Raw genomic sequence first — 14,028 nt, 5'->3', positions numbered from 1 at the left:
ATTCCCCCTGGCATGCTGTCAATCAACTTCTCGGCCATATCATGACTGATGGCAGCAAATTCTTGCGTAAGCAATGCTTGGAGTTTGTCAGAATTCGTGGGTTGTTTTGTTCACCCGCCTCTTGAGGATTGATCACAAGTTCTCTATGGGATTAAGGGGGAGTTTCCTGGCCATGGGCACAAAATGTCAATGATTTGTTCCCCAAGCCACTTAGTTATCACTTTTGCCTTATGGCAAGGTGCTCCATCATGCTGGAAAAGGCATCGTCTGTCCCCAAACTGTTCTTGGATGGTTGGGAGAAGTTGCTCTCAGAGGATGTTTTTTTACCATTCTTTATTCTTAGCTGTGTTCTTAGCAGGGCCGTCTTTACCGCAGGGCAAACGGGGCAGCTGCCCAGGGCCCTTTCACTGTTTGGGGCCCAAAGCAGAGCTGCCCCTTAAGCCTTAATTACAGCGTCGGGGGGTTTAAGCACCTGATTAGAGCCATAGGCTCTAATAGGCGTAAAAAAAGTGACCTGCGAGCGCCATGCTGGGCGCTCGCAGGTCACTCAGCTGTGTTGGAAAAGCGAATGAATATTCACTTTCCTAACACTAAACCGCCTCTCTGCCTCCGTCTCTCTGCCAATCAGGTCTGTTACCTGATTGGCTGAAACGACAGGCACCGCTATTGGACGCCTATCAGGAGGAGAGGACGGGAGATGAGGACGGCAGGAGACGCATGATGGACCCGGCTCGTCGCTGTCAGCCGCTGCCTCACCAAGACAGGGTAAGTGCCGGGCAGACAGCGAGCGGGCGGGGGGGGTCACACTGGGGGCAATCAAGGGCACACTGGCAGCATTTGATGGGCACACTGTCAGCATTTGATGGCACACCGACAGTGTTTGATGGGCACAGGGGCTGTGTTTGATGGGCACAGTGGCTGCGTTTGATGGGCACAGTGGCAGCGTTTGATGGCATAGTGGCAGCGTTTAATGGGCACAGTGGCAGCGTTTAATGGGCACAGTGGCAGCGTTTAATGGGCACAGTGGCAGCGTTTGATGGCACAGTGGCAGCGTTTGATGGCACAGTGGCTGCAATTGATGGCACAGTGGCAGCGTTTGAAGGCACAGTGGCAGCGTTTAATGGGCACAGTGGCAGCGTTTGATAGCACAGTGGCAGCGTTTGATGGCACAGTGACAGTGTTTAATGGGCACAGTGGCTGCAATTGATGGCACAGTGGCAGCGTTTGAAGGCACAGTGGCAGTGTTTGATGGCACAGTGGCAGCGTTTGAAGGCACAGTGGTAGTGTTTGATGGGCACAGTGGCAGCGATTGGTGGGCACAGTGGCAGCACTTGATGGCACAGTGGCAGCATTTGATAGGACAGTGGCAGCGTTTGATGGGCACAGTGGCAGCGTTTGATGGCACAGCGCCTGCAATTGATGATTTTTTTTCAAAAAATTTTTGCGCCCCCCCAAAAAAAATTTTGAGCACCAGCCGCCACTGAGGCTGAGTGAGGCTGTGGCTGTATTTTTTATTACAGAGCACACAGCATTACAGCACATAGATAGCATTAGTGTATTTAACTGCTCGATGGGCTTATTTTTGGCCTGGCTAGTTCACATGTATGTGTTTTGGCGGCCCACATTTGCGCAGGCACAGCAGCCTATTCATTTGAATGGGCTGCCATGCCTGCGTTTTCTGCAAGAAAAATGTGCATGCATCATGTAATACGCTGCGCACACCTTTGCCCATCAAGCAGTGAAATACAGCACTGTCTGTCCATTCTGCTTTTGCACCATGTGACTTGCCTGCAGTTCCTGCACCGGCAAACTTGCTGCATTTTTAGATGTTTAGGCCACACTTTTAAAACACGGTGCATTTCTGTGTGTGCAGTAACTGCAGGTAAGTCGCACGGTGCAGAAGCAGAATGGATTTCAAGGCCACTGCATTTTTAAAATGCTGCATGCACCTTTTTTTATGCAGGAAGCAAAGGCATGGCAGCCCATTCAAATGAATGGGCTGCTGTGCCTGCGCAAATGTGGGCTGCCAAAACACCTACATGTGAATGTGTGATGTGACAATGGCTGCAATGTAATTGGGGTGCTGTGATGTGTAAATGGGCACTATGACATGATGGGGACTCTAATGTAATGGGGGTGCTGTGATGTGTAAAGGGGCACTATAATGTGAAAATGTCTGCAGTGTAATGGAGTGCTGTTACATGAAAGGGAACTGAGGACACTGTAGGACTGCTGTGAAGGGGGTCTGCAAAGTTTTATTTAGATAACTATATGTGTGTGTCTGTTTTTTGAGATGTTGTGGTGAAGAGCAAAATTGCATTGGGGGGGGCCCAAAAAAATGTTTGCCCAGGGCCCAAACCATATTAAAGATGGCCCTGGTTCTTAGGCAAAATTGTAAGTGAGCCCACATCCTTGGCTGAGAAGAAACCCCACACATGAATGCTCTCAGGATGCTTTACTGTTGGCATGACACAGGACTAATGGTAGTGCTCACCTTTTTCTTCTCCAGACAAGGTTTTTTCAGGATGCCCCAGGATAGGCGGAGATGAGGCTGCACTGAGAAGTGAAGGATCTGGTGGAGGTGTTCTGTCCTCCTATCTGCTCCTGACTGCTGGGACAAGGGGGGGGGGGGGGGTGTAGAGAGGAGGGGGATGCCCCAGGAGAGGTGTGAGGGCCACACTAAATGGCCTGGAGGCCCCCGGGCCTTGTGTTTGACACGTGCTAGGTCTAGAGGGTCCACAAAAACCTGCTGAAATTAGTAGCTGTAGGCAGTCGATTTTTCATTGAAACCATGCCAGATTGCTAAGGTTCATTCATGAGAACAGCCTCAGCAGCAAGCATTATACCAGGATCATGGCTGCGGATGCAGCCACAATCATGGTACCATGTTTTTAATCACTTGCTTACTGGGCACTTTTACCCTCTTCCTGCCCAGTCCAATTTTCAGCTTCTAGCACTGTCACACTTTGAATGACAATTGCGCGGCCATGCAACACTGTACCCAAATTCAATTTTTATCATTTTTTCACACAAATAGAGCTTTTTTTTGGTGATATTTAATCACTGCTGGGGTTTTTATTTTTTGCTAAACAAAGAAAAAAGGACCGAAATTTTGAAAAAAAAAAAAACATTTTTCATAGTTTATTATAGAATTTTTCAAACAGGTAATTTTTCTCCTTCATTGATGTGCTCTGATGATGCTGCATTGATGGGCACTGATAGGCAGCACTGGTTGGCACTGATGAGGCTGCACTGATAGGTGTCACTGATGGGCACTGATAGGTGGTACAGATGGGCACTGAGGGGCACTGGTAGGTGACACTGATAGGCAGCACTGATAGGTGGCACTGATGGGCACTGATAAGTGGCACTGGTGGGCATTGATAGGTGGTACTGGTGGACACTGCTTAGCAGTGCTGATATGCACTGGTAGGTGGCACTGTTGGGCAATGGTAGGTGGCACTGATGGGCACTGCTTAGCAGCAGTGGGTCTGGGGAGTGTGAAACCGATGTCCCGTTTTTTCCCGTTCATAGGCTTTTTTGTTTTTCTCACGCTATCATTGTGAGGAAAAAAAAAGCACATCACCGGATTCTATTCACATCACGAGATCAGCTGTCATTGGCTGACAGCTTATCACGTGGTAAGGGGCCTCTGATCAGCCGAGTTTCATAGACTCCCTGATCACAGAGCAAGCTGCACACGCTCCGCAGGGGGTGCACAGGCTTCACATGCACGGGAAGACATACATGGACGCCCTCCCAGCAATTTAGGCCCGCGCTGTAGCCGTCTTTTGGTTATAGCACGGGCATGAAGAGGTTAAAGCTGGTGATTGTTTTTTCAGTAAAAGTGATCCAAGCTGTTTTACAGCAATTTTACAGTGCTCAGAAGGCCCTCCTCCTGCTGCTGTTCCTGGACTCTTACGTTCCACCACTGTAATGCCCCGTACACACGGTCGGATTTTCCGGTGGAAAATGTGCGATCGGAGCTTGTTGTCGGAAATTCCGACCATGTGTGGGCTCCATCGGACATTTTCCATCTGATTTTCCGACACACAAAGTTTGAGAGCAGGCTATAAAATTTTCCGACAACAAAATCCTTTGTCGGAAATTCCGATCGTGTGTACACAAATCCGACGGACAAAGTGCCACGCATGCTCAGAATAAATAAAGAGAGGAAAGCTATTGGCTACTGCCCCGTTTATAGTCCCGACGTACGTGTTTTACGTCACCGCGTTTAGAACGATCAGATTTTCCGACAACTTTGTGTGACCGTGTGTATGCAAGGCAAGTTTGAGCCAACATCCGTCTGAAAAAATCCATGGATTTTGTTGTCGGAATGTCCGATCAATGTCCGACCGTGTGTACGGGGCAATAGTGATCGGGATGGCTGAGCACAGGGGAAATAGAGGAACGTCCATTCCCCCATCTGCTCTGTGATGAATGAAGCAAGAAGCAACAAGGATTTCACCACTTCTGGTTTCAGCAGATCAAACAGAGAGCAAGGGCAGAGCGGGGATCAGGGGTATAATTGAACCCTGATCTCTCCATAAAGAGCACCTGTCACTTCCCAAAGCTTTCACAAGGGGTTTGTTTATTTTTACCTGGTGATCTGGTCAGTAAGTCTGTTTTTTTTTTAACTTCCTTTAACAGACCAAGTTGTCCAGACAATGTAGGGGGTAGAATAGAGGGTTGGGACAAATCATTTACTACTACCAGGAGTGCGTACAATGTTTAGCTTTTATTTATATATGTTAAAATTTTATCCCAAATGGAAGAAATGGTTTACTGTAACTACTTTAGGTGTTAGCTGGAGTTCAGCTTCAATTTGTTAGTCAAGTCCATCTAAATCTGCTACTCTAATGCCGTGTACACACGATCGGACTTTCCGACGGGAAATGTTGTATGTGAGCTTGTTGGCTGAAAGTCCGACCGTGTGTATGCTCCATAGAACATTTGCTTTGGGACTTTCCGCCAACAAATGTTGGCTGGCAGGTTCTCAAATTTTCCGCCAACAAAACTTTGTTGTCGGACTTTCCGATAGTGTGTACACAAGTCCTTCACACAAAAGTCCACGCATGCTCGGAATCAAGTACAAGCCGGAAGCGATTGGTCTTGTAAAACTAACGTTCGTAATGTAGATATCACATGACTATTGAACTTCCTTTTTATCGGCTCGCCGTACGTCACTAAGTTCGGAATTTTTGGCCAACATTTGTGTGACCGTGTGTATGCAAGACAAGTTGGAGCCAACAACCTTCGAACAAAATTCCACGGTTTTGTTGTCGGAAAGTCCGATCGTGTGTATGGGGCATACTAATATCTTGCCCCTAGACTGACAATACTGCTGTCCAAAGGTGTCTGCTTTATTACTTCATTGAAAAGGAGACATCCTGAACAGGAAGTGGGTTACTGGAAGTATCACCAGGTGAAATAAAGGGGAAACAAGTTTAAAAACAGAAAGCAAATGCAGACACCACATCTAATAATTGGCAAGCTTCAATTTATTATTTTTTTTGTTTTTGAGTTTAATACCGCTTTCATTTTGGCATTGGTATATCTCCCATGGCAGTGCTTGCCTTTCCATGTATTTTTTATTTTTACCATAGCTTGTTGATTAAACCTACAAATGACTAGAACAACTTTCTCAACCTTTTTTTTTTTTACCAAAGAGGAACCCTTAAAATAATTTTCACGTCTTTTATTCTAAGACCAGTTCATGAGGAGCCGATGGGAAAAATACTCATTACATTGGTAAATATTAAGGAAAATGCCTTTTTTATAGTGATGGCCAGTAGAAAAAATGACCCCCTTATCATGGTGGTTAGTTGGAAGAATGATACTTACATTGGTTAGTGTTGAGAATGTTCTCCTTACAGTGGTGGTTAGGGTGCCATCCTTACAACCAGCTTTAAAGATCATTGGTGTCATGCTGCTGGCTCTGCCAAGTGGCACTGGATGCCAAACTAAGCAGCTGTCAAATAGGAAGTCTATCAGCCACAGCTTGTGGAACCGCTAGCAACCTCTGGGGGAACCACAAAACCCTTTGTTGACAATGTCTGGTCTTCAATAGCAAGAGTTTAAAAAAAAATGTTCATGAATCGAACCTGGAAAGTTTCACTCTTCCCTACTAGCAGAAAGAATTGTACTATGCAATGAAAAACAGGGATATTTAATTCACACATACAGTATCTCACAAAAGTGAGTACACCCCTCACATTTTTGTAAATATTTTATTCTATCTTTTCATGTGACAACACTGAAGAAATGACACTTTGCTACAATGTAAAGTAGTGAGTGTACAGCTTGTATAACAGTGTAAATTTGCTGTCCCCTCAAAAGAACTCAACACACAGTCATTAATGTCTAAACCACTGGTAACAAAAGTGAGTACACCTCTAAGTGAAAATGTCCAAATTGGGCCCAAAGTGTCAATATTTTGTGTTTCCACCATTATTTTCCAGGACTGCCTTAACCCTCTTGGGCATGGAGTTCACCAGAGCTTCACAGGTTCTCTGTCACTCCTCCACCTTCTATTTGAGGATGCCCCACAGATGCTCAATAGGGTTTAGGTCTGGAGAAATGCTTGGCCAGTCCATCACCTTTACCCTCAGCTTTTTTGGCAAGGCAGTGGTCGTCTTGGAGTTGTGTTTGGGGTCGTTATCATGTTGGAATACTGCCCTGCGGCCCAGTCTCTGAAGGGAGGGGATCATACTCTGCTTCAGTATGTCACAGTACATATTGGCATTCATGGTTCCCTCAATGACCTGTAGCCCCCCAGTGCCGACAGCACTCATGCAGCCCCAGACCATGACACTCCCACCACCATGCTTCACTGTAGGCAAGACACACTTGTCTTTTTACTCCTCACCTGGTTGCTGCCACACACGCTTGACACCATCTGAACCAAATAAGTTTATCTTGGTCTCATCAGACCACAGGACATGGTTCCAACAATCCATGTCCTTAGTCTGCTTGTCTTCAGCAAACTGTTTGTGGGCTTTCTTGTGCATCATCTTTAGAAGAGGCTTCCTTCTGGGACAACAGCCATGCAGACCAATATGATGCAGTGTGCGGCGTATGGTCTGAGTACTGACAAGCTGACCCCCCACCCCTTCAACCCCTGCAGCAATGCTGGCAGCACTCATACGTCTATTTCCCAAAGACAACCTCTGGATATGACACTGAGCACGTAACCTCAACTTCTTTGGTTGACCATGGCTGAGTGGAACCTATCTTGTTAAACCGCTGTATGGTCTTGGTCACCGTGGTGCATCTCAGTTTCAGGGTCTTGGCAATCTTCTTATAGCCTAGGCCATCTTTATGTAGAGCAACAATTCTGTTTTTCAGATCCCCAGAGAGTTCTTTGCCATGAGGTGCCATGTTGAACTTCCAGTGACCAGTATGAGAGAGTGAGAGAGATAACACCAAATTTAACACACCTGCTCCCCATTCACACCTGAGACCTTGTAATACTAAAGAGTCACATGACACCGGGGAGGGAAAATGGCTAATTGGGTCCAATTTGGACATTTTCACTTAGGGGCGTACTCACTTTTGTTGCCAGTGGTTTAGACATTAATGGCTGTGTGTTGAGTTATTTTGAGGGGACAGCAAATTTACACTGTTATACAAGCTGTACACTCACTACTTTACATTGTAGCAAAGTGTCATTTCTTCAGTGTTGTCACATGAAAAGATAGAATAAAATATTTACAAAAATGTGAGGGGTGTACGCACTTTTGAGAGATACTGTATTGCAATACATGTCTAAGCTGGCCAACTGCATCAAAGTAATCACTCTTATGACCAGTCCTACTCTGCTTTGCCACTGCAAATGCTACGGTGGACACGATGCCAACATGGGGCAGACAGACACAAGGTGGGGGAGAGCTACTAGGTTCAGTTTTGGTTACTGACCTGCATTGCAACAAAAACAGGATATTCCTGTGCTCAAATCCCAATAGCTTATACATGCATATAATCTATCAGGTTCTAAAGGGGTTTGACCACATGTGTCTTTATGCCCCAGGTTGGCATGGTGTCCATGGTAGCATTAAGTATAGTATAGTCATATTGCACAGGGAGAGGCCAGTAAGTATGGAGAACAAAAAGGGAGGAAACTGAGCAAACATGCGTGCCCCCCCCCCCCCCCCCCCCAACAGGCACCACTAGGGGATATAAAGGGACCTGTTCATGAGGAGGCAGAGGGAAAAATGCACCTTACATTGGTGGTCAGTTAGGAGAATGACCTCCTTATACAGTGCCTTGAAAAAGTATTCCTACCCCTTGACATTTTCCCCCTTTTGTAATGTTACAACCTAAATCGTAAATGTATTTTATTGGGATTTTATGTGATAGACCAACACAAAGTGGTACATAATTGTGAAGTGGAAGGAAAATGATAAATGGTTTTCAACATTTTTTACAAAAAAAAATCTGAAAAGTGTGGCGTGAATTTATATTTAGCCCCCTTTACTCTGATAATGCAAACTAAAATCGAATGAAACCAATTGCCGTCAGAAGTCACCTAATTAGTAAATAGTCCACCTATGTATAATTTAATCTTAGTATAAATACAGCTGTTCTTTGAAGCCCTCGGTGGTTTGTTAGAGAACCTTAGTGAACAAACAGAATCCATGAAGGCCAAGGAACACACCAGACAGGTCAGGGATAAAGTTGTGGAGAATTTTTAAGCAGAGTTAAGTTATAAAAAAATATCCCAAGCTTTGAACATCTCACAGAGCTCTGTTCAATCCATCATCCAAAAATGGAAAGAGTATGGCACAACTGCAAACCTACCAAGACGTGGCCGTCCACCTAAACTGACAGGCCGGGCAAGGAGAGCATTCATCAGAGAAGCAGCCAAGAGGCCCATGGTAACTCTGGAGGAGCTGCAGAGATCCACAGCTCAGGTGGAAGAATCTGTCCACAGGACAACTATTAGTCGTGCCTCCACAAATCTAACCTTTATGGAAGAATGGCAAGAAGAAAGTCATTGTTGAAAGAAAGCCGTAAAAAGTCCCGTTAGTAGTTTGTGGGGGGACACAGCAGACATGTGGAAGAAGGTGCTCTGGTCAGATGAGACCAAAATAAAACTTTTTGGTCTAAAAGCAAAACGCTATGTGTGACGGAAAACTAACACTGCACTTCACCCTGAACACACCATCCCCACCGTGAAACATGGTGGTGGCAGCATCATGTTGTGGGGATGCTTTTCTTCAGCAGGGACAGGGAAGCTGGTCAGAGTTGATGGGAATATGGATGGAACCAAATACAGGGCAATATTAGAAGAAAACATGTTAGAGTCTGCAAAAGACTTGAGACTGGGGCGGAGGTTCACTTTCCAGCAGGACAATGACCCTAAACATACAGCCAGAGATACAATAGAATGGTTTAGACGAAAGCATATTCATGTGTTAGACTGGCCCAGTCAAAGTCCAGACCTCAATCCAATTGAGAATCTGTAGCAAGACTTGAAAATTGCTGTTCACAGACGCTCTCCATCCAATCTGACAGAGCTTGAGCTATTTTGCAAAGAAGATTGGGCAAAAATTTCACTCTCTAGATGTGCAAAGCTGGTAGAGACATCCCCAAAAAGACTTGCAGCTGTAATTGCAGTGAAAGGCGGTTCTACAAAGTATTGACTCGGGGGGGCGCTATATAAATGCCCCCCACACTTTTCACATATTTATTTGTACAAAAATTTGAAAACCATTTATCATTTTCCTTCCACTTCACAATTATGTGCCACTTTGTGTTGGTTTATCACATAAAATCCCAATAAAATTCATTTACATTTTAGGATGTAACATGACAAAATGTGGAAAATTTCAAGGGGTATGAATACTTTTTCAAGGCACTGTAGTTGTGGTCCATGGGAATAATCACAACCCCTTAATGCAGCTAAATACACACATACCCAAACCAGTACAAACCCATTCCTAACTATTTAAAGGGAGGGCCTACAGGTGCTAGCCCTCTGTTTGGTCCTCTAATGGTGTTCTGCACCATCACTTACTTGTAAAGGTTCCCACAAAGCAGATGCCAAGGTTACTGTTAAAGTTTTTTGCATGAGAGCCGTGAGTTGTCCAACCCCGACCTTCATAAATTGTTCCGTCCTCTGTAATGAGGAAGCTGTGTAGGAAATAGTGAAAGGTGATTGGTCATAAAAACAATACTGTACAAGCATAATACAGCCATACAAACTTCACCCCCACCCCCTCCCCATTCTTTAACAACTGTAAAAAAACTTTTGCAGACTTGTCTATTCTGATAAGGGTTTTTTTTTTTTTTTTTTAGTATACCTAACCACAAGAACCTTAGGTGTGCGCAGGGGGTGTGCCAGGTGTGCCTGGGCACACCCTAATTAGGGGGTCAACAACCTGTTGATCTCGATCTACCTGTCGATCGTGGGCAGGTGATAAGTAGACATAGTCCTTCCTTGCCGACTTCCAGAAACCTGGACAAGAGGGAAGGCGTTTACTGGATCTGATCTGTATTTTCCTCCTGCAGCCACTAAGGCCCCTTTCACACTGGGGCGGGAGCAGTGTCGGCGGTAAAACAGCGCTATGTTTAGCGTCGTTTTAGTGGAGCTATTCCGCCGCTAGCGGGGCGGTTTTAACCCCCCTGCTAGCGGGCGAAAAAGGGTTAAAACCGCCGCCGGTATAGCCACGCTGCCCCATTGATTTCAATGGGCAGGAGCGGTTTAGGAGCGGTAGATACACCGCTCCCTCACTGCTCCAAAGATGTTGCTTGCAGGAGTTTTTTTAACGTCCTGCAAGCGCACCACTCCAGTGTGAAAGCCCTCGGGGCTTTCACACTGAGGACACAGGAGAGGCGCTATGCAGGTGCCATTTTTAGCGCTGTAGCGCCTGCAAAGTGCCCCAGTGTGAAAGGGGTCTCAAGGTTTGCTTCTCCTCCTCTTCCTCCCGCTGCCATTCAGTGGCTGGAGGAGGAAAATAGAGTGGATCAGTACCAGTATATGCCACCCCCCTGCCCCTACTGTCTCTGTTCCTCTTCTTTTTTTAATACCAATCACTTACCATGTTCATTTATAACTTAATCATAGTAAACTGTGTTTACTATGTCTCTGTTTCTGAACAACAGTAAGCCGCTCAGCACAGAGCACTTCCCATTCATTCACTGTCCAGTGTAGCTGAGGCTACAGAGAAAGGGACTGGGGAATCTCTGTCCTCAGTTCCATTCTCTGTCTCAAAAGTGAGACATCAGGAGTCTGTTTAGACCCCTGATATTTCGCCAAAGCCTCCCAATGGAGCTCCTAAAAAATAAAAATACAAAATTGAAAAACAAAACAATAAAAAACTACTGCCACTGCCCTACTGATTGACACCATCCACTGTTCTGAAGACCCTGTCCACTGCCTCAATGATGCTGTCCAGGTTTTATACATTTTCGGTTTCAATCATTTTTTTCTTAATATTTTAAGAACGACAAAAAAAAAGAAGGGGGGGTACATTGTGCAGAGCAGCGAGCAATCCTCGAATGCTCTGTAAGGGGCAACAATAAATGGTACATAAATTAAAAAGTGGGAGGAAACATAATAACAGTAAATCTTGGCAATTGAGTTAGATCTTCTCGTCACACAGAAAAACTTGGCCGCCAGCAGAAGTGGACATGGATAGTATATTATGCACTATAACATGAGTGTAAAGCGACCAGAACAATATTAACACTGGGAGGTGGCCATAGATGCTCCCCTGGAATTATAATATGGAACAATCAACCCGAGCTTTTAAGATCGAGAACACCTTAACACTTAATGACTGGAAATAGGCCCGCCAGATAGGGAAGCCCTGTCCAGTGAACATGGCATGCAAAACATTACTCATTCATAGTTGCCAACAGTCCCGATTTTCCCGGGACAATCCCGATTTTGGGACCCTCGTCCCGATTGGAGGCTGTCCCGAATCGGGATTTTCCAAAAGGAAAATCATAAATGTTGTTTTTTTTTTTTTTTTGGAGCAGCTGGCTCCAGCAAAATGGCAGCCGGCGCCGCCGCTCGATCTTCCCCCTAGTGTTGAGTAAGTGGAGAGAGGAAGGGGGCTCGATCTGTGCAGCCAATGAAGCGGCTTCTTTAGCTGCACAGCCCTTCCCCTCTCTACTGCAAGCAGAAGACACAGCGCCATCGCCGTGTCTTGCTGAAAGTTCCCCAGCCCCGTACTGCGCAAGCGCTGCGCCTGCGCAGTACAGGGGGTCCTTCATTGCCGAGGGGAACACCGGCCGCTCCTGCACTGAGCGGGGGGTGGGGGGGCTGCATTGAGGGGGGGCTGCACTGAGGGGGGGGTCTGCACTAATAGAGGGGGGCTGCACTGAGGGGGGGCTGCACTAATTGAGGGGGGTCTGCACTAATAGAGGGGGGGGCTGCACTAATTGAGGGGGGTCTGCACTAATAGAGGGGGTCTGCACTAGTTGAGGGGGGCTGCACTGAGGAGGGTCTGAACTAATAGAGGGGGGGGGCTGCACTAATAGAGGGGGGGGGCTGCACTGAGGGGGGGTCTGCACTAATAGAGGGGGGGCTGCACTGAGGGGGGGTCTGCACTAATAGAGGGGGGGCTGCACTGAGGGGGGGTCTGCACTAATAGAGGGGGGTCTGCAGTGATGGAGGGGGTCTGCAGTGATGGAGGGGGTCTGCATTGAGGGGGTCTGCACTGAGGGGGTCTATACAGACTCTGCCGGGGGCACCTGATGCAAGGACAGACTCTGCCGGGGGCACCTGATGCAAAGACAGACTCTGCCGGTGGCACCTGATGCAAGGACAGACTCTGCCGGGGGCACCTGATGCAAGGACAGACTCTGCTGGGGGGCACCTGATGCAAGGACAGACTCTGCCGGGGCACCTGATGCAAGGACAGACTCTGCCGGGGGCACCTGATGCAAGGACAGACTCTGCCGGGGGCACCTGATGCAAGGACGGACTCTGCCGGGGGCACCTGATGCAAGGACGGACTCTGCCGGGGGCACCTGATGCAAGGACGGACTCTGCCGGGGGCACCTGATGCAAGGACGGACTCTGCCGGGGGCACCTGATGCAAGGACGGACTCTGCTGGTGGCACCTGATGCAAGGACAGACTCTGCTGGTGGCAGGCGACGTGGCTAGTGACACGCTCAGGGATCCCACTGATTCGGCATTATGGTGAGTTGAATGATTTAATTTTATATTACAATGTAATAATAGAAATAATGCGCTTCAATCATCCTGACACCATAACAACCATGGTGTCGGGATGATTGAAGCGTTAACACCAGGCGTTTGGAGTATCTTTATCTGCTGATTGTTAGACTTTCTAGAATACACATTTTTCTATTGTTGTGTAGGATCTGGGGCTGCTGTCCCGTCATTCCCCTCTCCCCCTTTCCTTCTCCCCGTTTCCCTCTCCATCCCTCATTCATCTCAGACTCTAACCACACCCTCTTGAGCCATGCCCATTTAAGCCACGCCCACTTTTCACACAAGACATGCCCACTTTTCACGTAAGCCATGCCCATTTTTCGCAGCGCCGCGCTTATAATTTTTTTGCTAATTATTGTACGGCTCCGCCTACAGCCAAAAAAGTGTCCCACATATTTTTTTTGCAATGTTGGCAACTATGCTCATTACCAAGCATCATAACGGTCCCATAGAAGGGACGCCGTACCCCCAAATATAATCATAGATAACTTAAATAAGAAGGAAAAAGGAAAGCTTTTAGAGCATAATGCCAAGGCTGGCAGAAGTAAAGGAAACAATAAAAGAAGTAAGAAGGGAAGAGGAAGGGAGGTAGATCCGTCGGGAGATCCTACATTTGCTTATCCATATGATCAACTACAAGCCAGGCCTTCTTATCCAACATCAGTGCCTGACCTCACAAATGTGCTTCTGGAAGAATGGTCAAACATTCCCATAGACGTGACATCTTTCCCAGAAGAGTTGAAGCTGTTATAGCTGCAAAGGGTGGGCCAACTCAATATTGAACCCTAAAAACTAAGACCAGACAGGTGCATGTAAAGGTAGGCGTCCCAATACTTTT

The 14,028-nt window shown here is 46.7% G+C and overlaps 1 protein-coding gene across 1 annotated transcript in view; it reads right to left on the bottom strand.

Annotated features, from left to right (window-relative positions):
• LOC141107444 (peptidoglycan-recognition protein SC2-like) overlaps nucleotides 1–14,028 on the bottom strand; it is a 31,783-nt gene that overhangs the window by 5,331 nt on the left and 12,424 nt on the right. The window contains exon 4 of the mRNA XM_073598168.1: nucleotides 10,019–10,134. Within this exon, the coding sequence (XP_073454269.1) occupies nucleotides 10,019–10,134 (116 nt within the window). The remainder of the gene's footprint in view (nucleotides 1–10,018; nucleotides 10,135–14,028) is intronic.

The sequence above is a fragment of the Aquarana catesbeiana genome, linkage group LG09 (assembly GCF_042186555.1).
Source record: "Aquarana catesbeiana isolate 2022-GZ linkage group LG09, ASM4218655v1, whole genome shotgun sequence".
Classification (NCBI taxonomy): Eukaryota; Metazoa; Chordata; class Amphibia; order Anura; family Ranidae; genus Aquarana; species Aquarana catesbeiana.
The sequence above is the reverse complement of the archived record's forward strand: the minus strand, read 5'-3'. Positions and strand labels throughout refer to the sequence as shown.